This window comes from Cucurbita moschata, unplaced genomic scaffold (assembly GCF_002738365.1).
Source record: "Cucurbita moschata cultivar Rifu unplaced genomic scaffold, Cmos_1.0 Cmo_Scf00018, whole genome shotgun sequence".
NCBI lineage: Eukaryota > Viridiplantae > Streptophyta > Magnoliopsida > Cucurbitales > Cucurbitaceae > Cucurbita > Cucurbita moschata.
The window spans coordinates 1588818-1615656 of NW_019268534.1; the positions used below are offsets into that span (position 1 = coordinate 1588818).

The window sequence follows — 26839 nt, forward strand, 5'->3', positions numbered from 1 at the left end:
AGTGGTCCTCAAACATTAAAGGTTTCAATTTCACTACCCAAGGAAATGACTGTTTTTACATTAACCCCCGAAATATGCGGGAAGAACGGTCGACACGCAGAAATTCCGAGGGAAGAAACTATAGTCATGAAAGCGACAGAACGAACGAAAACGATCATATTTTGGAGCTATAATTGCGATTGCCAGAAACAGAGCTTTTTTTAGTCAACTTCCGATAAAGTGAAATCGAGTTCTCAAGTTCTGAGCTGAATTTCTTTGCGTTTGTTTAATAACTCTTCTGTTTTCGAATGAGATACCCGATCGTCGGCGGCGATCGGAGATGTTCTTCGGCGGTGGTACAGGAGACGGATTTAGTAACAGAGGTGATTGATGGTGAGGCTGATGATTCTGATGGTGATTTGGACGGTTGGCTGAGTGAGTTCGTAGAGATAGTGCTGTGTTGCTACAGTGGTACTTGTCGATAAAGCTTAGAAGAAGGTTTTGTGAGGGCTGATGAAGAAGGGGAAGGGAAGGAACCTCGGGCTTTTGCCTAACTCTCTGAAAATTATCTCGTCGTGCTTGAAGACGGTGTCTACAAATGCCAGCACCGTTGCTTCGACGGTCCGCTCGGCCGGTGCCTCGGTTGCCGGTTCGATTTCGGCAGCTTATTCCGAGGATGAGAAGGATCAGGTGTTCATTTTCTGCTGCAATTACTTATGGCCTTTTATTTTAGCTTATCGATGAATGCTTGCTTGCTATTGTTAGTGATTCCTTGGCAACAAAATTTGAACATGTTTTCGTGGATTTCTCTCGATATTTTTCCATGAATAGTATCTAAGTAAATGGGAAACCACTTGTTTTTTACAAAATGTTAGATAAGACGTCGACACTTGTTGATTTACATTTGACCAGGAGTACGAATGAGAGTGTAGTAGCAAGCATAGGGCGGATAAGCCGGAAAATGGCAAGAGGGTGGGAGGAGGCCTGAGAAAAAACGGGCAATTGTAGCTCTTGTCCACCCTCTCAGGCCCTCACTAAAAATAGAGTATTGGGTTTTCTTTTTTTGTGTGAAACTCTTTTTCTTTTGTTAAAATCTTCCTACTTCGATTGAGATTACAAAGGGATACTATTTGTGGAAATAGAAGAAGGGTCCTAATTGTAGATTTCTTCCTAACGAAGATGCTACGATCGCACAACAACTCACACACTCGATCTAGATGAACATAAAGAACAAGAGAGACAAAATGCAAAGAGGAGTATTGGCTAAAGGTTTATATTGATAACTTCCGGATGTACAGTAATAGAGAATATAGAGAATGCATAAAGTACATTTTTAAATCATGCCTAATGGAGTATATGTGCGGTTCAGTTTACTATGTATAACCGTTGGCTAAACTATAAATAAGCCGCAGAAAACCTAACAGGAGAAATCCAAGAAGGAGCAACAAAAACTGTAGACTCCCAAATTTTCATTTGTAAGCTAACAAAATTCCACTTATGGTGAGCTTCAGAGGATGACCTTACTTGAAGAGGATATGACCTATAGGTTTGTACAGCTCTATCCTGATGAGCTTTAGATGTTTTTGGGAGGATAAAAAATGATCTTTATCCCATTAAAAAGACGTTTAAACAATTTCCTTCTGTCCCGTTAGATAATTAGAAATGATTTTGAAAATTCTAAGAACATTTAAAAATGCACTTCAAGTGCCATAATAGTATTCAGCAATACGTCAGTAGTCTTGTTGTCGTGATGAACACCTCAAAGGCTACAAACAATACCATCCTCTATGGCTCTGCCAACTTATAGAGGATCATGTGAAAACCAAAGCTGTTAAAAACATTCTACGCTAACAAATTAATGGAAGTATTGAGAAACAAATGTCTGGCATCTTACTGTGATCTTATACAAAGGCAGCACCAACTAGGATGGAGAAGCATAGTAGTATCCTTTCTACCAGTTTTCTGCGGGTGAAATGGAAATCTTGACCCTCTTAGAATAATTGGCCATAATAAGCAGGATTGGCGATATTTTATTTTATTTTTTTTTTTTTGCAAGTTTAGGAAGGCCAACTATCCACCACTCCACCTCTTGTCTGGTGCCTTAGACAAAGAAAAACATTCCAATTTTCAATTAAAGATAGTGGTTCTTCCACCTCCTTATCAATTTAAGTTCTTACTAAAACTAAAGACGTGATTCAGGACTCTGATAATGCTGAACAGAGAAGTTCACAAAACCTGCTAATCTGAAAAGGTGAGGAGAATTGGAAGCACAGATAGTTCATAATCCAATGATCAAACCACGAGTTTACACTATATCCATCTTCGGACAGAAAAATAGCGTTCGAAGAGAACGAGCTATGGAAAACCAGGGTGGAGGCTTTTGTGCCCCAACTGCAACTTTCCGGCGCAAGCTTGGTGGAAACAATTCTAAACCATAAGTAATTTTGTTACCAAAGAGAATTGCTTTTCTGTAACTTTGTTCAGTACAGAGTTCTTTTTTGGTCAATCCAGGACAGTTTAGAGTACGCAGCTTCTTGTTGGAATGTTCTTCATGAGTTATTTTGATATTACACGGTTTTTTTTTCTTTTTTTCTTTTACAAATTTGTATTTGGGGCGTTTTCTTTGATCCCTTCCTCGAAGAGATATCTTGTCTCCTGGTCCTGGCTTCTCCTTTTGATGTACTGTGGTGCTTTATCTTTCCTTTTATATGTTACCTCAAAATTCTTATCTTAAGCTTTTTTATTAGCTTCGGTTGTCTTGTAAACTATGTATATGTTCGTTATGACTTTTGAGCAGGTAACTTGGGCTGGTTTTGACATTCTGGAAGTCGAACCATCTGTCATAAGGCACGTTCTCCTAATTGGTTATCTGAGCGGATTTCAAGTACTTGACGTGGAGGATGCTTCTAACTTCAAAGAACTTGTTTCAAAGCGTGGTGGCCCTGTTTCATTCTTACAGATGCATCCTTCTCCAGCAAAGCCTGATACTCCAGAAAAGCCTGATAGTCATGATCTACTCAGAGGATCACACCCTTTGTTGCTGATTGTTGCAGGAGAAGAAAGTAAGGATATAGCTGTGGGACAAAATCATAGTCCTATGGGTGTCCACCGAAGTTGTGCCAACTCTCACAATGCTGTTCAGTTTTACTCCCTCAAGTCTCACTCTTATGTGCATGTTTTGAGATTCAGATCTGCTGTTTGCATGGTTAGATGCAGTGCTCAGATAGTAGCTGTGGGCCTGTCTACACAAGTAAGGACCAAAATGACTGACAACTATGGATATAAAATTGTTTTGATGGTAACAACTTGTTGAAGAGTATGTTCTAACATAGAGAAAATGCACTGACGAATAAATTTATGATGATCTGCATTTCTGTTCAAGTATTGTTCAAATGATGCACTCCCCCGGAACATCCTCCCCCCACCCCCCCCCACCCTAGTTGCAATTATGATATGAATTATTATATTTTTCAGTTGTAGGATCTCTCTTATATAACTTCTTAGATTATGAATGTAATATTTCCAGCATGTTGTTCATGAGACATTTTCTAACTGACTTGATGTTTGGTGGCAGATATATTGCTTCGACGCAATCACCCTTGAGATTGTATTTAGTGTTTTGACCTCTCCAGTTCCAGAGATATCAGGACAAGGAACCACTGGGATTAATGTTGGTTATGGTCCCATGGCTGTGGGTCCGAGGTGGTTAGCATATCCTGCTGTTGGCCCATTACCATCAACCACTGTTCCATTAAGTTCACAAAGCCTATGCCTCTCTCGGGGTGTTAATCCCTCATCTTTGCCATGCAGTGATAGGACAAATGCTCATTATGCAGTGAAGTCTGGTAAGCAACTGGCAGCTGGAATTGTCAGTTTGAGTGATATGGGATATAAAGCATGGTCCAAGTACTGTCAAGATCTGAATCCTAACAAGTCTAATTTATTGATTGAATCAAATTCAGGAAGGAAAGGTGGAAGACATGCAGGAATGGAAGCAGATTGTCCTGGGATGGTTAGTGTTCACTGTCGTGAGTCCAATATGTTACTGGAAATTCATGAATTATAGTTTTCCTTCCATTTTCAGGAATATGAACATCATGTTCTGCATCATTCTAAAAGACAATAATTTTTTCAAATATTTATGTTGCTTATGCTTGAACAGTGAATTCTGTGTTCACTGTCGTGAGTCCAATATGTTACTGGAAATTCATGAATTATAGTTTTCCTTCCATTTTCAGGAATATGAACATCATGTTCTGCATCATTCTAAAAGACAATAATTTTTTCAAATATTTATGTTGCTTATGCTTGAACAGTGAATTCTATCTATGGTTTTGTTTATTTTTGTAATGCTTGAGTCACCCATTTAGTTCTTTTGGCATTTATATTCAAGGTCGATTTTCATTATAAAGAAATGGACTTCATCTTCTTGCACAAATTAGACCTTTAGTTTAATCTGTTCCATAAATTGAAATCCAAGAGGGGAAAGCATCTGACAGTCATGATGTTCATAAAGTTTCTCTTTATTTTCTTAGCATGGGGTGAGAACCTGGAAAATCAAATGTGTGAAATGTTGAATTTTATATCTTTGATTCATTTGACCAAAATGGTTATTGTAGGTTGCTGTTAAAGATTTTATTACTCGGGCAATTATAACTCAGTTTAGAGCTCACACCAGCCCATTGTCTGCACTATGTTTTGATCCTAGTGGGACACTTCTAGTGACTGCATCGATATATGGGAATAACATCAATATCTTCCGAATCATACCGAACTCGCACAGTGGATCAAGTAGTCGAAGCTTTGACTTCAGCTCTTCTCACGTCCATCTTTACAAACTGCACCGTGGAATAACATCAGCTGTTAGTACAAATGTGGTTTTCTGATGGTAGTATACTTGGTCTTCATCTTCCTGTGTTTTAAAATTTTCTTAGCTTTTCCATTTTTCTGTCTACTTATCTCACAGATGATCCAGGATATTTGCTTTAGTAACTACAGTCAATGGGTGGCAATTGTTTCATCCAAGGGGACGTGCCACGTTTTTCTCTTGTCTCCTTTTGGTGGTGAAGCCGGATTCAGAATTCTTAATTCTCAGGGCGAAGAACCGTGTCTGCTTCCAGTTCTATCTTTACCCTGGTGGTCCACATCATCACTTAGTTTAAATCAGCAACCTTTCCCACCTCCACCACCTGTTTCTCTGTCTGTTGTGAGTAGAATTAAATATAGCAGCTTTGGATGGCTAAATACTGTAAACAATTCAGCTGGTTCAGGAAAAGGTTTCGTGCCTTCTGGTGCTGTTGCTGCTATTTTTCATAATACACTCTCGCACAATATTCAGCATGTAAACTCAAAGCCCAACTCCTTGGAGCATCTGTTGGTTTATACTCCTTCAGGTCATGTAGTTCAGCATGAACTTCTGCCTTCTTTTGGTGCTGAACCAAGTCTCCACAGTTCAAGAACCGAATCAAGTTCTTTCTTACATATGCAGGAAGATGATCTTAAATTAAAAGTTGAGCCTATTCAGTGGTGGGATGCATGTAGAAGATCAGATTATTCAGAAAGAGGGGAATGCATCATCGAATCCACCTTTGACGGGCAAGATGTAGCCAAAACCAAAACCAAAACGATTCAGAATGGAAGAACAAATACCGAGGCAACGTATGATTTTGATTTCCAGGAGTTGAATGATGGTTCTAGTGCACAAAATGTTCTTAGAGTCAGAGGTCAATCTGGTAATGAGCAATCCCACTGGTTTCTATCAAATGCAGAATTACAAATAAGCTCTGGAAGGTTACCAATTTGGCAAAACTCAAAGGTACTTCATGTGTGGGAAGTATTATATCAATATCTTGACACATTAATACTTCGATTTGTTCTACTGTAGATTTACGTAATGACTTCTCCGAGAATCAGTAGTATGGCTGGTGGAGAGTTCGAAATCGAAAAAGTCCCAGTTCAAGAAATTGAAGTCACGGAGAAGGAACTGTTACCTTGTTTTGACCATTGCCTCAGCCTCAAATCTGACTGCAATGACAGGCGAGTACAAGTTCTTTATTTCAATATCTTACAGAATAATTCTTGTATCATATGGGTTTCTTAAATCTTTGTAGAATATAGACTTGGGAACATTGAATCTTGAGATCATTGAAACTGTTTTAAGATTTACGTTTCGAAACTGAATTTTATAAAACTATATTATTTTAAATTCATTTTCGTCCTAAAAAATTTTACTTTTCTGATCAAGTTTGATAAAACAAAATAGGTTTAAATTCTATTTTGGTGTATGGATGTGTATGTTATTCCTTTTTTGGTTTATATATGAGCTTTAACATTTGTTGTGATCACTCTTCTCTCATTTGTTGTGATCTTTTGTTAACAGAAGGCTCCTTTTATAAAATATTGACTGTTTGATTGTTTTTGTGGATTCAGAGGGCTTGTTTTGGGAAGATGTTCCAGTCCTACTTCTTCCGAGACGTACCAGTCCGTGGTCAAAGTTACTGAAGAAATCGTTGTTATTTGTCACTCCAAACCTGCATCACTTAGCTCCACAGAGAGCTCAGATGGGGGTGAGAAATAAAAATCCTCTTGAACTTATGAATGGCTCGTTAAACTTGTTACTGCTTCTATTTGTTGGTTTGGTTTCCTTCCGTACTGTGAGTTTATAGAAGAGAATTGTGCAGATCAATCTTTAGTTGGTGTTGATGCTATTGCTAATCCTTTTTATGCCATTTCTTTCTTTCTTTCTTTCTTTTTTGGTTCAAAACTTCATCTAAAGATAAAATAGAGCATGGTTACCCATACTATCCTTTTAATATCATGAAGGTTCATCGAGAAGGATGGAAAATTTTATTGATTTTGATCAAGCAAGCTGCGAGAAGTCTTGTACTCCCCTTTGTCATCATCTAAATGAGATGTATTGGGAAAAAAGAGCAAGCGAGTCATGCATGGCTCCAAAATCCCCAAATATTCTATCTACTCGAGTCGAAGGTTCGAGGATCGATGGTTCCCCTTGTGACTTATACTTCACAAACAGTGATTTCGATTTCCCTTCCACTGAACAAGTTTCTTTGAACAAAGGTGCGACTAATGTATCCTTTTAAGCTGTGAATCATATGCTCTTGTTACCAATAGTGCTAACTTTGAAATTGCAGTTACTTTTGAACACACATGCCAGGAGGAACCTTGCAAGGCATTGGAGGATAATGATGATGATGATGGTTGCCAAGATGTAAATGATGTTTCAACTGATCAAGAGCCCGACCGTAGCAGCAATATCGAGTACGAAAACGTATGTAGCGATGAGAATGACAAAATATTTGGTGACATGGTCACCTCTTCTGAAGAAGGTTGAACCCTGAAACCTTGGCCATCCAGATTTATCAGTACTTGATTCCTTTCTTTGTTTGGCAGGCTGATCTAATGAATCTCTAAAACTTGCAGATCTTATTGTGGTTAAAGGGTGCTAAATAAATATCATGCCCATCTGCCTAAGTATGTGAATCTCTCTCTCTCTCTCTCTCTCTCTCTTGTATAGATCTCGTGAATGAAATTTCTGAAATATGTGAAGGTTTTTGTAACTGTTGGTGGAATAATATGAAATATGTCCATATTTGTAAAGTGTTTGGCTTGGAAGATTACTAAGTAAACTACTTGTAAAAGAATGTCCAAGGTGTATAAAGGGAAGTTTCATGATATTTTTATATTAGGGTTCCTTCTTTTTTTGTAGTTTTTGTTCTTCCAAATAATTTGTTTTTTAGGATTTTAGGGTTAAGAAGGATGTTTACTGGTCATATTTTGAGGTTCATACTGAATGTGATGATTGTATGATTCAAATTGTATGTTGTGGTTGTAACACACATTAGTCGGAGAGGAAATTGGAGTAATCCTTATAATGGTGCGGAAACCTTTTCGTAGTAGATGTGTTTTAAAACCGTGAGACTGACAGCGATACACGTAAGGGGTTAAAACAGACAATATCTACTGGCTGTGGGTTTTGATTGTTATAAATGGTATCAGAGTCAGACACTGGATGGTGTGCAAGCGAGGACATGAGCCTTCAAGGAGGTAGATTGTGAGATTCCACATTGCTTGGAATGAAGAACGAAACGTTCCTTGTTAGGGTGTGGAAACTTCTAGTGAGGCTGGTTGACGACAATATGTAATGAGCTCAAGTGGACAATATTTACTAGTAGAGGATTTGGGCTGTTACTGTGGTTGTCGCGGAGATTCATATTGTTGCTACTATTTTTACCATAGTTGTTCATTTATCATATTAAAATTCTTAAAGTTTACGAAGAAATTGGTTTGAACAAAGGTTAAAATGGGAAGTAAGTAATCTTTCCAAATAAATCGACATGAACGTAGCTTTAGTCTGTTCCGTCTCTTATTTCATTTTTTATTCCAATAAAAATTCACACATTCCTTTATTTATTTATTTATTTATATATATATATATATAAGATAATAATCATTTCCGGTTACACGAGATTTTGAGTCCTTTGCTTTGAACTGGTAACACGAAGATTTTGAGTCCTCTGCTCTACCAACTGAGTTATACCGGTCATTTCCGACACATCATCCTTATTTATTTTCATAGCAAACTAATGAAATGAAGATTCTGAGTCTTCCGACACATTATCCTTATTTATTTTCATAGCAAACTACTGAGACGAAGATTTTGAGTCCTCTGCTCTACCAACTGAGTGAGCAATACCAGCAATTTCTTATACATTGTCCTTATTTACCAACCGAACAATACCGACCATTTCTTACACGTTATCCTTATTTATTTACTTTTTTTATATATAATAAGTTAGTTTTGATATATATAGATATAGTTATTATATTCATGTATAAAATTGAATTTATTCCGAAAAATATTAATTACCATTTTAGAAATTGAATAAAAATATATTTCAATTATGGTATTTGTTTTATATGGTATTTGTTTCATATAGTATTTGTTGACCAACGTGCATTTTCGCGTGACTATTATAAACTTAACGCCGTCAAGTCCACATCAACCAAAAGCTCACGGCCGTCACGCTCTTGACCTCTCTGTCTCTTCTTCCCCAACCAATCCACCATCTCCGGCACGTGACCGCTGTCTCCAAAGCCTTAATCCAAACCTCCAGGCTCGGACAACCGTTTGCCCTACGAACCTAAACCCCCTCAAATATAATAAACAAACAAATAAATTAATATTCTGCCATTAAAGAAAGGAAGAAGAGAAAGAGTTTTTTGGTTCGTTTGGTGTTGCAGAGAACTGAGAGCGGCTGTGGCTGTAGTCATTGAATCTTCTCTCTCAAGCCATTAAAGTTCTTCCAAAAGCAAAGCCAGTACAGAGATTGGAGATTTTGATTTTGATTTTGATTTTTTTCTTCTTTTTTGTTTGAGGATTCTGTGATCTTTTCTCTGTTTGCGTCTTGTTGAAGCTAATCGATCTCGCGGTTTGGGAGTTTTTTTTGTTTTTGATCTCTTTTTTGTAGGTTTCCGCCATTAATATAGAGGTTTCTCACGAGATATCCTCCTTCATTTTCAACCTATTGTTTGTTTATCACGGGAAAGAGTTCTTGAAGTATCCTGTTGGTTGCACTATTTAACTGTATTGTGTTTGTGTTGGTTTCTCTCTATCAGAGCTTGCTGTTGCTCTAATGTTGGAGGAGAAGAAGCAGAGGGATTTGAGGATGCGGATGAGGAGCTATGTTGTGATTTTGTTGTGTTTGGTGCAATGCTGTTGGTTTTCGGATGCGATTGTGGATCCGATTGATTTTTTGGCTCTGCAATCGATACGGAAGGGTTTGGAGGATTTGCCGGGCTCTAATTTCTTCGCGTCTTGGGATTTCACGGCTGATCCTTGTAATTTTGCCGGTGTTTTCTGTGATTCTGATAAGGTCGTTGCCCTAAACCTAGGGGATCCTCGTGCTGGTTCGCCTGGTTTGGTTGGCCGGATCGATCCTGCCATTGGCAAGCTCTCAGCACTCACGGAGTTCACCATTGTTCCTGGTCGAGTCTTTGGAGCTCTGCCAGAGTCTCTCTTCCAACTGAAGAACCTCCGTTTTCTCGCTATCAGTCGGAACTTCATCGCTGGTACTCTCCCGGCGAATCTCGGCGAGCTTCGGAGTTTGAGGACTCTGGACCTCAGCTACAATCAACTCACCGGAGAAATTCCTAGATCTATTGGAACGATCATGGAGTTATCCAATGTCATCCTCTGCCATAATCGCCTCACAGGTTCAGTCCCTATGTTTCCGTTCCGTAGCCTTAATCGTCTTGATCTGAAGCACAACAATCTCACCGGGCCTCTTATCCCGGACTCTCTTCCGCCTTCTCTCAACTACCTCTCTCTCTCATGGAACCGCCTCAACGGCCCCGTCTTCCGCCTCCTCAGCCGCCTCGACCAGTTGAACTACCTCGACCTCAGCATGAACCAGTTCACCGGAACCATTCCAACTCAGATCTTCAGTTTCCCGATCGTCAACCTCCAGTTACAACGGAACCTCTTCACCGGCCCGATCCAGCCGGTTGATCAGGTGGCGATCCCGACTGTCGATCTCAGCTACAACCGTTTCTCAGGTCCAGTATCGTCAATGTTTTCCTCCGTGCAGAATCTTTACCTGAACAACAACCGCTTCACCGGTGAAGTTCCAAACAGCCTTGTGGATCGATTGTTGGCTGCGAATATTCAAACTCTGTATTTGCAGCACAATTTTCTGACCGGAATCGAGATCAATCCGACGGCGGAGATTCCTCTGAGTAGCTCCTTATGTTTGCAGTACAATTGTATGGTGCCACCAATACAGACGCCGTGCCCAGAGAAGGCCGGCAAACAGAAAACCAGGCCGACGGAGCAGTGCGGCGAGTGGAGAGGGTGAAATCTGGAAATTCACATACCACATCAGGGGCATAAGTGGAAGAAAGTAAGTAAAGGTGAAAAAAGAAAATGATTTTTTTTAAATTATAAATTACATAGTTTTGGATAATTAATTCATGAATGTACACAAATCTCTGAGGGGGAGGGAGTGGTGTGTTTTTTTTACTTTTAAATATTCGTTTATTTGTTTGTATTTACGCTAAAAAATAAGAAAACTTCTTATTTATGTAATTGTTTTTGGAGGAAACCTATGAATGTTTCTCCAATTATATGTATAAATTCGATTTATTTTATTATTATTTATTTTTTAAAACTCTCTTCTATGATCGGTTGAACGATGCTAAAGAGAAGAATTAGGGTTTGTTCTCTGCATTTCGTTCATGAACTTTAAGGCCAATGTATAATAGACTCTTGTAATTTTCAAATCAGGTTCGTAGATATTAGAATGCGATTCATGCTTGAACATTCAATTTAGAAAACATTTTTAATTTAAGTTCATGAATCTAATATAAATATAAACACGTAGAGTAAGGGACTAACCTAACATGCAACTTAACATAAAACGAACGAGTTAAATATACCTTCTTTCCGTTCTAAAAAGAAGGTTAAAAGATAAAAAGGGTTGAGGTTCAACAAATGGGACCATAATTATTAAGCGAAGATTCTTAATCACTGTCTAAGTGAAGACTACTTTATCTTTTATGTTAATAATTATTCTAAGTGTTCTTAATAATTTACCAAAGTTTCTTCCATAAGTAGGATTAGCGGGCCACATTCTATTATTAAATAAATAGTTTATCTTTTCATGTCTCAACGTTTTGTGTCTTTTTTTTCTTTCTAGTTCATTATAGTCCGTTCTCGTAACAATTTTGAGCTGTTTATTGTTTTCAATACAAGTGATCGTCCGACTTAATACCACTTTCATTAGCTACAAATAGTTAAATAACGTCAATATGATTTCACTAACAGTCACCTAAAAAACGACGCAAATTAAAGCAAATGGAATCGAAACCCGTAACATGTTTGTCGTGTATTTAAAGCAAATGCAAATAATTGGTAAACCATTATAGTAAAGGCTTTTTATATTTGAAGTAGGAGTTGGACCAACTGCTATCAATTATGTTTCTGATTCAAGAATAGTCAGCACACTCAATAATGTGTAGCTCTTTCTTACAGCCTCCTCCTCAACCTGCTGCACAAAATTATTTGGCTCTTAAATTTCATATTCAACACTTTGGGTACCTTTGATGGAAAGTTAATATCGAGTGACCTGCGTACATCTTACGTGATAGGAGGGGCGGGCCTAGCTAGATAGACATTTGGGTCTCGGGACCGTACTCGACTGCCATATAACAGCAATAATGATGGTAGCACGAGTTCGTTACCCATCAATAATTTAGCTAATCTTAATGAACTTATTAGATCCTTTTCTTGTGACAAAAGAGGACAAGACCATTTAATGAAGGTCACTGACTAACTCCTACCAATAAAACACAACTATTAGAAAGAGGTTTCCCACCCTTATAAGGAATGCTTCTTCTCCTCTCCAACTGATGTGAGATCTCACAATCCACCCCCCTTGAGGGCCTAATGTCCTCGCTAGCACACTACTCAATGTCTAGCTCTGATATCATTTGTAACAGTCCAAGCCTACTGCTAGTAGATATTGTCCTCTTTGGCCCGTTACGTATCGTCATCAGCTTCATGATGTTAAAACGCGTCTGCTAAGGAGAGGTTTCCACACCCTTATAAGAAATGCTTCTTCCCCTCTCCAACCAATGTGGGATCTCACAATCCACCCCCTTGGGGGCCCAACGTCCTCGTTGGCACACTACCCGATGTCTAGCTTTGATACCATTTGTAAGGGCCCAAGCCCACTGCTACTAGATATTGTCCGCTTTGGCTCGTTACGTATTGCCATCAACCTTACGTTCTTATAACGCATCTATTAAGGAGAAGTTTCCAAACCCTTATAAGAAATGCTTCGTCCCCCTCTCCAACCGACGTGGGATCTCACAATCCACCCCACCCCACCCCCTTGGAGGCCCAACGTCCTCGTTGGCACATCGCTCATTGTCCGGCTCTGGCTCTGAAACCATTTATAACAACTTAACCCCACCGCTAACAGATATTTGTCCGCTTTGGCCCGTTACCTATCATCGTCAGCCTCACAGTTTTAAAACGCATCTACTAGAGAGAGATTTCCACACCCTCATAAAGAATGTTTCGTTTCCCTATCCAACCGACATGGGATCTCACAATACGAGATTAAGAATTCTAACTCCTTAGTAAAATATAACAGAATCTCACCCAAATCTGACTTTCTACCATATTTTGAACAAATCTAACAATCATATACAAACATTGCATAGGGTCAGGAAAATAGAAGTGGGTAGCACTGGCAGAATTAAGAACAATAATAATTCTATCTACTCTAAAAACAATAAAAGGTGAGAATTAAGAAGGAATATACCGATGCTTGCTATTTCCACCATTTTGTTGATCATTATTCAACAAATTTATACACTATATATATGTGTATGTATGTATTATATCATATTATTCACATAGATTATAGACAGAAACATGATATCAAAGATTCGTCAAGTAGAACCAACAAAATACTGCAACGGTGAGATATAAAATGCATACTAATTGCATCTTATTTTCAAGAGTATGATAGGATGCATGCATCACAGAGCAAGATATACTGCATTTGCCAAGCTATAATCCACCAGAAAGAGCTTGCCTTACAGTTTTCTTCAGCAGTTTTCAATAGTAATGTCGCCTGCGGACTCTCTTCTTGTTCGGAGGAGTCGGAGCTTCACCGCTGCCTGGAAACTCCCATTTGACAACATCCCCATCCCATGAAGAGCTTACAAGCATTGGATATTGAGGGTGCCAGCTACAGTCTCTTACTGGTGATTTATGATGCTTCAGTGTTGCAACTAGAGCTCCAGTCAACTACAAAGGACATAAGAACAACAAACATAATGCTAAAAAAGAATGTTATAAGATATATGGAATACAATTTTCTAGAACCAGAAATAGGTTCACAATCCAATGCTTAACCGAGGAAAAAAAACTAAAAAAACTATTTGTAACCGCTCAAGCCCACCATTAATAGATATTGTCTTTTTTGGACTTTCCCTTTCGTGACCCAGCGCCCTTGCTAGCACTCGTTTCTCTCTCCAATCGACGTGGGATCTCACAATCCACCATCCTTTGGGGCCTAACGTCCTCACTAGCACACTACCTAATGTCTAGCTTTGATACCATTTGTAACGGCTCAAGCCCACTGCTAGCAAATTGTCCTCTTTGGGTTTTCCCTTTCGGAGTCCAACATCCTCGCTGACACTCGTTCCTCTCTCCAATCGATGTGGGATCATACACTATTGTATACTAATTAAATAGAAAATGATATTCCAAGAGTTTAAACACACAATCCTTGCTCTAAAACCATGATAATATAATAATGAACCAACAACTTAAGCTAATATTTAAATTAATGGTGAATTTAATATTTTTCAATATTTGCTTAACATTCCCCTCGCTTGTGTTCAGCATAAGAAACAACAAGTGAGCTAACTAACAAAGAGTTCCGTAAACTTTAAGGTAAACCAGTGATTCAGCTATGACCCGTGTTCTAGAAAGTCAGCAAGAGATTTCAATGAAAAACCAAAAGAACAAGTATTGAAATATAAAAGCTAAAGCTTGGCCCACCGCTAGCACTGCTAGCAGATGTTGTCCTCTTTGAGCTTTCCCTTTCGGGCTTCCCCTCAAGGTTTTAAAACACGTCTGCTAGGGAAATGTTTCCACACCCTTATAAAGGGTGTTTCGTTCTCCTCCCAACCAATGTGGGATATCACAATCCACCTCTCTTCAGGGCCCAACGTCCTCACTGGCACTCGTTCCTTTCTCCAATCGATGTGGGACCCCCATCAGATCCACCCCCTTCGAGGCCGAGCGTCTTTACTGGCACACCGCCTTGCGTCTACCCCCCTTCGGGAAACAGCCTCCTCACTGGCACATCCCCCAGTGTTTGGCTCTAATATCATTTGTAATGGCTCAGGCCCACCGCTAGCAGATATTGTCCATTTTGGGCTTCCCCTCAAGGCTTTAAAACACGTCTACTAGGAAAAGGTTTTCACACCCTTACAAAAGGTGTTTCATTCTCCTCCCCAACCAACGTGGGATATTAAAAAAGCAGTAGAGCAACTCCCAATATCCGGGAACTTAGAATCTGATAGGAATGTTATTGGGATATTAAGAGACTGTCAGTAATTCGAACGTAGAGTTTGTTAAGAGAGTTTTGTTATAAATAGAGTGGGTTATAAGATGAAGACAGACAATCCTTCGGTTGAATCAGAGCTCGAGTGATATCAAAAGAGGGAGAGTCCAAGTACCTCAAATTAATCCAATATATATCGGGTTCTATCAGAACCGTCCTCTCGAGCATTCCCACTTAAGCGTTAACAATTAAATCATTGCCTACCTTCCTCCCCTTCCACTCCTATGTATAACCAACTCCCTTGCATTTGCACATTAGTAGTAATATAAATAAATGTTTCCATGTGCGAGGCATCGGACTAATAGATGTTATATTACTAAGGAGGGTCGGAGGTATAAATTAAATAATTTCCCGGCTCCGACGTCAACTTAAAACCTCACGTGAAAATAAGATGCACATAAATAAATGTCAAATGACTTACCAAATCATAGATATAAACGCAAGAATTGTGAGATCCGGTGTAGATGTACTTCTGGCCGGTGCTGCAGAGGGGAAATAAAAATATAATCTCAACTATTAACCATCTTCAATGCATCTAGCACGATAACTAGAAATTCGATTCACAATAGAACAAGGTTTATTGAAAAATGAAGCCGATATCGAATGAAATTAATACTTCCTTGAAACAAAGCTTAAATAGCATAGCACAAACTACTGCATAATGCAAAACTTCACAGGTAATATTGTCATGCAGCAGAGCAAATAGTTAGCATCTCGGTCGTAATACAGTCATAAATATGCAGTTGCAGCCACAAAAGCTCACCTAGATTCCGGGGAGAAATAACAACGGATAAGCGTTCGCAGGACTGAATGACCCTTGTATGTAGCAACAGATCGATCACGTGGATGCATCAAATTTTTAGCATGGAGTGGATAATCCATCCATCTGTAGTCCCAATCATAGTTTCTGGGCCTATTGTAGCTGGAACAAAAGAGGACGGTTGTTCATGAATGAAAAGAGTCTCCATTTTAGGAAAGATACCATACTTACTGTCTTTAAAAAACGAGCCGTCTTGCCATATTTCAACTTATAGGAAAAACAATTCAAATAAACTATCATTGTGGAGACCGAGATTTCTACTCCTTCTGAAGGTTCCTTACAAAACCGATACAATTCGATTTATTATTCATGTTTTATTTTCAAGTCATGCATTGCATTAGACAACAAGCACACTTGTATTAAGGGGAAAAATCATAAGAACTCGTTTGAAATACAAAATAATTCATGATGGTAGAAGAATAGTTACTCAGAGAAAACAAAATTACCCTCAGTTTCTTAGCATCAGATGAGAAACAAATAGCCAGAATGACTAATAAGAAAAGGTATAAATATAGTGCGTATTTAGAGAGTATCAGAACGGTACGTACTGAGTAGCGTTGTTGGACATCTTTCTGATATCCCAAAGTTTGATGGTCTGGTCTTTACCATTGGAAATTAAATATCGACCATCCCCACGACTATCAATGAACGTGATACCTTCAACATGTCCTTCTAGAATCCCTGCAGCCTTCCCTTTAGATATAAAGCAGCGTCTGTCCCACACCTACAAAAATACATCTATCATTTTAATACAAGGAAAAGAACAAACTTCTCAAATATACAACCCTCGAGCCCGCACGCTTTCAGGATTAGCAAATAGTTAGTTGCATTAGGTGACTGAAACCATTGGGTTCGGCTAATTCCTAAGTTTTGGGAAAACTATGGTTGCAAGGCCTAAAGTCACTCCTTCAAGATTCATGCAAGAAAAACTGGAAATTTGTTAAATAATGGGACAAAACATTCATTCGCTTCCTTCTAAACTAAAGTGGTCAATCTTTGACAAAAAGTAGCAAAATGTCCTCGAAGTTGTAGCGGATTTGTACCTTACAGAAAGTATCATCACTTCCAGAATAAACCAGATGGCCACTTTCATCAGCAAAACACACAGTATTCACATCAGACTGTGCACCCAATAAGAGAAAACTTAGAATGCCAGGAAATTTTGTAATGAAGCAATTAACAAAAAAACTCAGCAGGCACATAATATGCAAAGATTCCTCCACAGGTAAGTAAGTGTAGCTCACGAAGATGATTAAGTGAAGTACGAGACAATATTTTTCGAAACAAGATACAAGATGAATAAGACGCTGGAGAATTAGTATATGAACTGGTAAGAATCCTCTTGAACTTACCAATTCTTTGTCTGCTTCAGAAAGTTTCTAGCCTATATAAGGTCAGTAGATGTTGGGGGAAATAGTTAAGGATACTTCAAAACAAATAAAAAGAGAAGGGAAAGGAAAGACAAGAATAAAAGTATGTTTTTTTTGCAACAATACTTAAAAACAAAGAACAGCCTTCAGAAACTATTCCAAAAAAAAAATTCTTCGGGAATACACACGAAGTTTCCATCATAAACATGTTTCTAACCATGTCGGGGAGACCAAACTGATTTGGAAAATTACATGAATACGCTATAGGATATTCAAATTAGACACACGTTGACAGGCGGGATTAAGACAGTCAACCATATCACCAATCATCAAACCATCTCCCAACCAGACATTACAAGCTATGTTTTAGCCATCACTCCATAAAATTTTGATTCACGATCCCAGAACGGATTTTATGAATTTATACAAAGATTTTCAAGCCATTTCTTCACTAGGTGACACCAGACAAACTGTCTAGTAGTAAATGGACAAATGAATTCAGGTTGTTGCTCTTTTGTGGATGTCATCTTACAAAAGAAAGCTTGTAATTATTCAGTAGTTCGAATATAGAACTTCAGTAAGTCTCGCAATTCATTGCAAGATGTACTTTTCTGCATAAGTTTGAGGTTAGGTAGCCTATCAGGTCAACTCTAGAAAACATACATGTACCTTAAACAATAAAGCCAATAAATTAGATAAATCAAAGAGCAAGGGAGAATAAAAAGCTCTTCTTTCTTCATTTTTTTTTTCCTAACAATTGGATATCTCGGATTTTTACGAATACAAGAAACATAACAGTTTGAATCATTAAAATGGCTAAAGTTCTTTTTTTTTTTTTTTCTTTGCATGCACTAACAATAAAGCAAAGTATTGGGGAAAAAAACTCTACAGGCACATGAAGCGTAATGTGTAAATACTAGAGAATGATTTAGAGCATTACTCTGTGAGCCAAAATTCGAAGCGAAAGCTTATTAGTTTCAAGATCGTAGACATATATAGAATCATCGCTACTTCCAGCAACAAGTTCTCGTCCATCTGTTGAAAATTTCACAGAGAAAATTCCAAAAGAATCTCTTCCATCACCATGTGCACAGAAATCCAATCCCTCATGAACCTCCTGTATCGTTTTAATATGAAAGTGAAGCAAGAAAATTAACATAGAGAAAAGGGTACTCAATATGACAAATGAAAGATCCAGATTTCCAATAGTCTTAGTCAAAAAGTTCAATAAGGTCTCAGATAGTAGAGAGATGCCAACAACTAAAGTAGACTTATATATATATATATATATATATATTCTTTTTGTAGCTAAGATACCTCCAACATTCCAAAGTACATTAGCTAAACAGTCGAAGTACGCAGAATCACAGTCAATAAAGCAAGAGGTTGGCCAAGAATTTATGCCATTACATAATATGAGTTATATAGCATCAAAGAAATATATTTCAATCCACGATATCAACTGAAATATCAGATTTTAGTAAATTTTGAACCCATACCGTAATATTTGCCAGAGACTCTGTTTCGGCGGATGACACGTTAACAATGTGGATGATTGGTGACATGCTGGCATAGACCTTAAACAACAAGGCCAATAAATTAGATTATTCAAAAACAATAGAATAATAAATTCATCCTAAAACATCAAAAGGATGCTTTTCCATCATGATAATGCTACTATTATTTCAATGGGGTTTCGGCCTATTGTTAAGAAACAAGGTTTTCAACCCAATCACGAACAACCAAAATACCGTAATCTTGTGATTTTATGACCAGACATGTACATTTGTAATTTATCAAAATTAACCAAGAAAAATAAACAAAAACCTTAGCAACCAAACAGTAACACGTAAAGACATACGAGAAGATTTTTACTAAGTTATTTGAAAATTCAAGCACAAGAATCTGCGAATTAAGACATGCAACATATTACAATTAATAATTACTTATTCCCAAACAAATGTTAGATAACTAGAGAAGATAAATAGCCAACAAGCTATTCTATACTGCGACAGTGCCACAGAAGCAGATACCTAAGGCTTGATACACGTATAGTTTCTCGAGTAAGCACTTACAAGGAAACGCTGGTCAGGAGAAAGTGATGTATCAGTAATTGTCCACCGCAAACTTTTCGCAAGAATGTTCTTTTGAACCTTCCACCCATTATCCACATTATAAATTCTAATGTGGCTCCCCTGCCAACAAATGTCCTCGTAATTAGTTAATAGTTACAGTACAAGGTAATAATCTCCCACGAGCCAATTTTTCGACAGAGGAAATATAGACACTACTAGGATTAGGCACATTTAACTCAGTTATGCGAACTAAAAACAGGAAAGGAACAACGAAGATAATAGTACGATTAGGACAAACGAAAAAGATCCAAATGGTTAAACAAAAAATAATAAGTTATAGAGAGAGAGCTACAAAGCTAAATTTTGTTCTCCAACTAACCGAATTTGATCCGAAGCCACAAAGAGATTTCACATATTAACATTTAATACAAGGGTTGCTCGGAGGTACCTGAAATCCTGCAACAAATAGAGAACCATCTGACGAAAACTGCGAGACATAGGCTCGGCTAGTCATTTGGTCCACAAGCCATGGACCATTAACAGGCAAATATCTGCTCAAAATGTGACAACAATCTCCAGCTGAAAACCTTCCCTTCCCTGAATAGTTACATTCCCGGCCCGCCAACATTTTTACAGGGGAAATATATACCTCCCGCTTCCCAGGCAGTACTTGACTCAAATGTGAACTAGGCCCTGATTTCATTCTAGTAAGCTGTGCAATTTCATCATCTAAATAATTCAAAGGCTTATTGGACACTTGACCTTCAACCGCTGCATTGATACTCATGTCGCCATCACAGTCAGAACCAATCTCTAGTCTACTCAAAGCGTAACCCATGTCACCAATGGTGGCCCAGCTTGGGATACCATACATCTTAGTTCAAGAACACCCTATAATAGGTCGATGGCCACACTCGTAAAACTTCAGATTAACCCTCATCTGAACCCCAACTTCATTCCATAGCTGTTTCCCATAACCCAGAAACAAGAAAACCCAAATGATCTGTTAAGAAATTGCTGCAAATTACGTCAAAAACAATTATAAAGCTCAATCAGGTCCCGTAAAAATAACCATAATCCCAAATCCCGATGGGTAATCTACTAATATCAATAATTTAGCCCCTCGATTGACATTCTTTCACTCTAGAAAATGAATTTATTCATACAAGTTGGGTTAAATTCAATTCAATTCAATTCAATTCTAAGAGCTGATGAACATCAAACAACATGCATATATAACTCGCAAGGAGGAAGAAGGGGAAGAAAACCTAACCTGTGTGGTGGGAAAGAGATCGATTGTGCGAGGAAGAAGATAAAATATCAGTTCATGAGTTGAATTTCGTATGGGAATTGGATAATGAATGGATATTAGTAGTGGGTATGGGCGAAATGGGTAGGTGTGCTGTGGACGATTAATAACTCCTCGTTCCTCGTGTTGAACAAGCGCTCTGTGAATTTTCTATTTCTCTTACCATTTTTTGTTTCCACTTAAATGCCTCTTTATCAAATTAAATTTTTATTTTATTATTATCTATATTGTATTTATAGACGTAGAAATTTTAATTATCAATTTTATAAAAAGAAAAATCGATAAATATATAAAATATTAATTTCTTACCATTTCTTTTATATTTATGTTTGATTGATTCTTTTCGGATACAATAAAAATGTTAATTCAGTGTCTTTGTCGGTGAAGTGTTGGCAAGTATCTATGACACATGGTTAGAGAGTGACGTGGTGCACTGTTGGCTATCGTGTTTTGTGAGAATGCAACCTTTGTGTCTATAACTATAATGTTATTTTGTGTCTCCCTCTCATATTGTAGCTTATGATAGAAGGTTGCTGTGAAAGACTGTGGCGTATACCAAATTGCTACCAAAGTCGAACCTCGAGATTTGTTGGAGAACGACAAAATTACTATTAAACGTTCGTAATACGAGACGATATTATCATGCCCAAATTTGCAAACTTTATTCCAAATAAGGAGATTCTAACCCGACCCATTCCCAACCCTATTCAATCCCGTCCAAACGACTCCGAAAAATTAAATTACAAAGTTTGAGTAGTTTTTTTCTCTCTATTTGGTCACGGACCTTAAAAAATCCTATTTAAAAAATGCTAGTTTGTGCCATAAACTTTATCGGGTATTTAAATTTTTAATTTTGTGTCAGCGAGTTTTTTAGTCTAATAGATCATTAGTAAGTATTTGAACCTGCATATTTGTGTTTATTAGCCGACTAAATTTTTAATTGGATAGATTATTGACTTATTTTATATTTTTAAAAATTAAAATATATTCGACAAATTTAAAAGTTTAGAGTGTTATTAGATCGAAGAGAATTTCATTTTATAAATTTTAAATAGGTCAGAGATTTATTATAACAAAACAAAAATTAAATTGAAGTATTTTATATTTTTAAAATTAACAAATTTATTAAACAAATTTGAAATTTGAAAATGGATTAGTTTTTATTATTATTTATTTTTATTTTTATTTAGGAATTACGCGGGGTGCGGTCGCAAGAACTAAACGAGCCATTTTTGGCTTCGCGCGTACCATTTTCATGTTGCTCGCTTCTCTTCTCCTCCACCGATAGAGCTGGGCTGAAGAGGTGAGCGTTTCTTCTTCGTCTTTGTTGAATATTGTTCTTTTTCGGAAACCTAAATTTTGGTTAACGATTCGTTTGTTTGTGTTTTTATTTTGTAATGAACATTGTTGCATTTAGCTATGGCCGTTCATTTGAGCGATCAGGAATCTCTGCACTTCCGTTCAATTTTTTTTGTGTTTTTGGAGCAGCAATTGAGCGATCAACATATTCATCTACGGTAACAGTTCTTTCCATCCGTTTCTGGATTTCTTTTTTGTACTTTTGGCTGTTTAATCAGATAGGAATTGTTTAATCTTCCTCTGATTTGATTGTAGATGCTTATTTGTTTGGTTTCATGAATCACTGGGATGAGGAGATCTGGAAGCCTGTAAAGATGAGTTTTGATGAGTTTTTCACGAATGGAGCTCATTGTTTTATGACCAGCGCTGGGTAAGTTCCCTTTGGACCCTCGTATTTTTCCCCAGTCTGATGTGCAATTTCTTTTGGGACCACAATGAAATGATTACATAGCTACTCCACTTGAATTTAGATCATATATCACTTGTGGCCAAAAAGCTGATTGGATCCACATTATCAATGCCTGTTGCTTTCAAGACTTGCAAATGGCGAGCATGTAAAATGAATAGACTAGATACTGTAAAGAACCAGTGCAAGATGTCACATTCACATCGGTAGTCTACTGTTTCTCTCCATTTTAGACAAGTTATTCTATCTTTATCATCTATGTTCTCTCTCTCTCCAATTTGGTTAGATGGGCAAACAGATAAGATAACATAGAAGTGGGTATGTTACCGCCCAAACCCACCCCTAGCAAATATTGTTCACTTTGGCTCATTATGTATCGTCGTCAACTTCACGGTTTTAAAATGCGTCTACTAGAGAGATGTTTACACACCCTTTTAAGGAATGATTCTTTTCCCTCTCCAACTACCGCGGGATCTCACAATTCACCTCCCTCGAGGGGCCAACGACCTTGCTGGCACAATGCCCGGTGTCTGGCTCTAATATCATATGAAACAATCAAAACTCATCGCTAGCAGATCTTGTCCGTTTTGGCCTGCTATGTATCTTCGTCAGCCTCACGATTTTAAAACGCGTCTACTAGGGAGAGATTTTCACACCCTTAATAGAAATGCTTGGTTCCCTCTCCAGCTGGATAAGTTGCTCTATTTTGAATTCTAGTGGGTCAGTTAAAGTTCATATATTCAAAGTCCTTTGTCATTCTTAAGAGAATACTTTATTCAAGTTCAAATAACCAAACTTAGTTCGTATGGCAAACACAATTTCATCCTCTTAGCTCGCCTTTCATTTTGGCATTTGAATGTCCACTTTCTGCCTTTGTCTTCTAGAGGAGATAATGAAAGAAAGAGTGTACCTCAATCATTCGATAAATTGCAAAGCATGATTGTAACGATTGAAAGTTATTGCTAGCAAGAAAAATCTTTCCGTTCGATTATGATTGGTTTATATTGTTCCCAATGCCATGGAGGCATGTGTAAAGTATCAAACTTCCTTTCTTCCTTTTTCCTTTTCTTTTAAAAAATTAACATGTCCTCCTCTCTCCTTTTTGGACTGCGAAAGCTATTAGAATGATTTAGTGCTTCCACCTGTAATTTTGTTTGGGGCAGTATAGTCTATCAATCCTTTTTGTAATAGCTTATGGATACGAGAGAAAGTGACCCTCGAGCAAAAACTCACCAATTAACTATTAGATGACTTATTTTGGAGGGAATGGAATTTTTCGAGCAAGCATGAGATATTAAAAACACTAGTTTGAAAAATTAGTGGTTTGTTTGCCTATCATAGTCAGCAAAAATCATTAAAGCTACTCACTTTCTATTTCTAACTTGTCTCTTTATCACTAATGAACGAGCCATCTTTTTTTTCTCTTCTTTCTCTTTATAAAAAAAAAAAAAAAAAAAAAAAAAAGGAGATATTATGAGTCTAGCAACAAATGGCTAATTTCTATATCATAAATAATTGTAAATCAATAGATTTTGTATGCATGAATGCTTCTGAAGTTCGCTTGGCAGTTGTAAATCAATAGTGTAGGAAGTTGAGATTGGCTGAATTGCCCAAGTAATAGGCTGAGCTTGCTAAATATTTAACCAACAAGTTAAGTTTGATGAACTTGGTCGTCAACATGTAGAGTATGGAAGAACTTTCACCAAATTCATAAAAAGTTCATGTAGTAGATTGCAGTTCTGTTTCTTGATTTTCGTTGTGTCCTGTTGTTTCAATTTTGCACATGCTGTTCTATGTTCTAGTTTTAGGTTATGCTTTTGGACCTAATCCTACTGGGTGATTTTGGTTGCAACTTGTGCTTCTAGTTCATGATTTTACTCTGCTTCATTTTGGTGAAAGTGACTGTATGGTTTTGGACCTAATTCTAGTTTGTGAGTGTAGTGGTAATAGTTATTGCATATAGTTTTGGATATATATACACATATGTGCGTTTGTTATTACTAATCATACAAAATGTAGCTCTAATCTATAAGAATAAAATGTAAAAGGTAATTAGAGAAGTCCTTGGAGGCCAACACTGGGATAGAGGCTCGACTTAGCTAACGACCAAACCTCAGTATGACCTCAAGTTACCCAAACTTATAGGGGGAGTGAGGATGCATTGTCGTTGTAAGGCGAGGTGGGGTATCATTATTTTGGGCTTTGGGTACACTTCGGCTCTAGGTGAATTGTGTTGCTAGGGCTCATGGGTAGGAGAGTGTGAGATCCCACGTCGGTTAGAGAGGGGAACGAAGCATTCCTTATAAAGGTGTGGAAACCTCTTCCTAGCAGACGCGTTTTAAAAACCTTGAGGGGAAGCCTGAAAGAAAAAACTCCAAAGAGGACAATATATGCTAGCGGTAGGCTTGGACTGTTACAGAGAGGTTACCAGCTCTCTCGAAATAGTTGATGAGGTCTGGTTTCTGTTTGGTTAATTTCTGACTTACCCCCTATTCGATCTGCATCCGTGTTGTTTAGCTTGTTGCAGGCTCATTGGAGGGAGATTCCTAACAACCTTCTCCCAAGCTCTCCAAATCCTTATAAATTTTACTTTTCCTTTCAGGCCAAAGGCCCAAATACAAAGAAACCAACCTGCCACAAAAGGAAGAATGCCTTCAAAGAAACAGATAACTCGAAAAACATGATAACCCAACCCATATGGGTTGGGTTATAGATTGAGCGGTTTTCAAGTTGAACTAATCAAACTTGTGATAATAGATAACCCTGAAGTTCATGAATTTATTGTTAACCCAAAATTCTTAAGCTCATTTATATTTCCAACCCAAAATCAATTTTAAACCTAAACCCTTTTTATAGAGTATATTAAAAGCTAGGTAGGATGGCAATTTTGGGTTTTGATTAAAACTCAGTGAACTAAACCAACCCGACCATAAAAATTATGGGTTTGTTTGAGTTGGGTTAGATTATTTGGGTTATCAAGATCTACCACCCGAACAACTAGGGCGAGTCTAACATATCACAAAAACCATACCAACTCAGTACTACTAGCACATCTTTCCTCTAGTCTACCAATTTGATCAGAGCTTTGGGATGCAAGGACGAAATTCATATTATTGTTTATACACCAAGTCATACGAAGGATATAAAAGAACTTCCAAAAAACAAGTGATCTATGGATTCTTCCCTGCTCTTACAGTTCAAGAAACTTAGGTCATTGATAGGTCACTCATGGACCTCTAAATCAGCACGAGGCTCATGTCAATATCAATTTGGGGGAAGAAACTACATTATAATAGATCAAATAGAAGATTTCTTACTTTAATACAGTGATAACTTGTTAACTCGTTACCTAACTCAAAAGTTGAAGGATCTAGTAAATTTCATAATTTTGAGAATTTGTGTGCAACTTAAAGAAGTGAACACATTATTTAATATCACTATTCATAACTTCATAATGTTCAGAATTATGAACACAATGTTCAGAATTATGAACACAAGAAAGACCTCGATTATGTAAAAGAAAAAAGTCTCGAAAGTAACTTTGGAAAAACAACCTTTTTCTATGCATGTCTCTTCACCCAATTCTCTTTCTAGAACAGTCTGAAACAATCTCAACTTCCCAATCTTCAAGAAAAAGAAAACATAAATAAACAAACACTTATGGTTTGGTAGAATGAGGACATCAACCATCTTGTTTTTGAATTATTTGGCCATAAGAATAATGAACGGGCTATGGAATTCAAAACCACAAAATGAGGGGAAAGTGGGGGAAAAAAAAATAAAACACAGAAACCAAAGGGAATCCCTTTCTTTTAATGTCAAAACCCCATTTTTGTCCATTCATTTTCCCTCTTCAAAAGGGGTTCAAGTTCATGAACCTCCCTCAAAAGTCAACCTACTTTGAACAATTGTTCATTCACTTTTAGAGACTGAGGGTCCACCTTAACCTTCTTTGTCCTTTCTTGTTGTGTTTTCGTCTTCTAGATTTTATTTAGTTCCTCGATTTTGTAGATTTTTTAATAACTTGTTACGTCTGGGATCGAAAATTCTAAGATCGCTAGCATTGTGTTTGGATTGTGCAAGAACAAAGAAAAGTTGGGAACTAGAAACTTAGGTGGTTTACCTTATGTTTATTTTGTTTGTAGATTTATATATTGGAGCGTAAATAGGGAGTTTTATAAGCTTGAGTTTGTTTAGCTCGAGCGTTAGTTAACTTTGGATGAGTATGTCTATGTAACGACCCTAAATTTCCACATATCCAGAGTCGCCACTCACGTCTCATGCTCATCTCTAATGCAGAATAAAATCTAAGCATGCTCATTATTAATAGCGGAAAAATTTAAAACTTCAGAATACA

At 37.5% G+C, this 26839-nt stretch overlaps 3 protein-coding genes and 1 long non-coding RNA gene across 9 annotated transcripts; 3 read left to right on the forward strand and 1 right to left on the reverse strand.

Annotated features, from left to right (window-relative positions):
* The first annotated feature begins 69 nt into the window (after window positions 1-69).
* LOC111456528 (autophagy-related protein 18g) lies at window positions 70-7681 on the forward strand. 4 transcript variants are annotated; one of them, XM_023098429.1, is made up of 11 exons: window positions 70-669; window positions 2777-3229; window positions 3554-3824; window positions 3942-3991; window positions 4599-4841; window positions 4946-5794; window positions 5864-6015; window positions 6409-6545; window positions 6802-7056; window positions 7131-7325; window positions 7420-7681. In XM_023098429.1, the coding sequence occupies exons 1-11, from the start codon at window positions 493-495 to the stop codon at window positions 7443-7445; spliced, it is 2808 nt and encodes a 935-aa protein (XP_022954197.1). In that variant the 5' UTR covers window positions 70-492; the 3' UTR covers window positions 7446-7681. The 4 variants fall into 4 exon arrangements, with proteins under 4 accessions (XP_022954197.1, XP_022954194.1, XP_022954193.1 ...); XM_023098426.1 differs by having other exon boundaries at window positions 3554-3991; window positions 7390-7681; XM_023098425.1 differs by having other exon boundaries at window positions 3554-3991.
* Window positions 7682-9175: 1494 nt separating this feature from the next.
* Window positions 9176-11151, forward strand: LOC111456530 (probably inactive leucine-rich repeat receptor-like protein kinase IMK2). The gene is made up of 2 exons (XM_023098433.1): window positions 9176-9488; window positions 9616-11151. Exon 2 carries the CDS (start codon window positions 9633-9635, stop codon window positions 10851-10853), a length of 1221 nt encoding a protein of 406 aa, XP_022954201.1. The 5' UTR covers window positions 9176-9488; window positions 9616-9632; the 3' UTR covers window positions 10854-11151.
* A 2186-nt stretch (window positions 11152-13337) lies between these two features.
* Window positions 13338-20864, reverse strand: LOC111456529 (LEC14B protein). 3 transcript variants are annotated; one of them, XM_023098430.1, is made up of 10 exons: window positions 20682-20864; window positions 19857-20372; window positions 19409-19528; window positions 18833-18910; window positions 18274-18450; window positions 17007-17084; window positions 16512-16687; window positions 15907-16065; window positions 15565-15625; window positions 13338-13816 (listed from the first exon to the last, which is right to left on the reverse strand). In XM_023098430.1, the coding sequence occupies exons 2-10, from the start codon at window positions 20280-20282 to the stop codon at window positions 13625-13627; spliced, it is 1467 nt and encodes a 488-aa protein (XP_022954198.1). In that variant the 5' UTR covers window positions 20283-20372; window positions 20682-20864; the 3' UTR covers window positions 13338-13624. The 3 variants fall into 3 exon arrangements, with proteins under 3 accessions (XP_022954198.1, XP_022954200.1, XP_022954199.1); XM_023098432.1 differs by having other exon boundaries at window positions 19857-20411; XM_023098431.1 differs by having other exon boundaries at window positions 19857-20425.
* Window positions 20865-21920: 1056 nt separating this feature from the next.
* On the forward strand, window positions 21921-22739 carry LOC111456532. Its single transcript, XR_002712779.1, has 3 exons — window positions 21921-22020; window positions 22135-22234; window positions 22332-22739. It is a non-coding gene; the product is annotated as an uncharacterized LOC111456532 (long non-coding RNA).
* Window positions 22740-26839: the final 4100 nt, after the last annotated feature.

Coding starts and splice junctions, on each gene's coding strand:
- LOC111456528 (XM_023098425.1), top strand. CDS start 493: ATGAAGAAGGGGAAGGGAAGGAACCTCGGGCTTTTGCCTAACTCTCTG. Junction 4,842..4,945: donor ACCGTGGAATAACATCAGCT/GTTAGTACAAAT, acceptor CTTATCTCACAG/ATGATCCAGGATATTTGCTT. Junction 7,326..7,419: donor GGTCACCTCTTCTGAAGAAG/GTTGAACCCTGA, acceptor TAAAACTTGCAG/ATCTTATTGTGGTTAAAGGG.
- LOC111456529 (XM_023098430.1), bottom strand. CDS start 20,282: ATGTATGGTATCCCAAGCTGGGCCACCATTGGTGACATGGGTTACGCT. Junction 19,529..19,856: donor TATTTGTTGCAGGATTTCAG/GTACCTCCGAGC, acceptor ATTTGTTGGCAG/GGGAGCCACATTAGAATTTA. Junction 15,626..15,906: donor TATTTCTCCCCGGAATCTAG/GTGAGCTTTTGT, acceptor TCCCCTCTGCAG/CACCGGCCAGAAGTACATCT.
- LOC111456530 (XM_023098433.1), top strand. CDS start 9,633: ATGTTGGAGGAGAAGAAGCAGAGGGATTTGAGGATGCGGATGAGGAGC.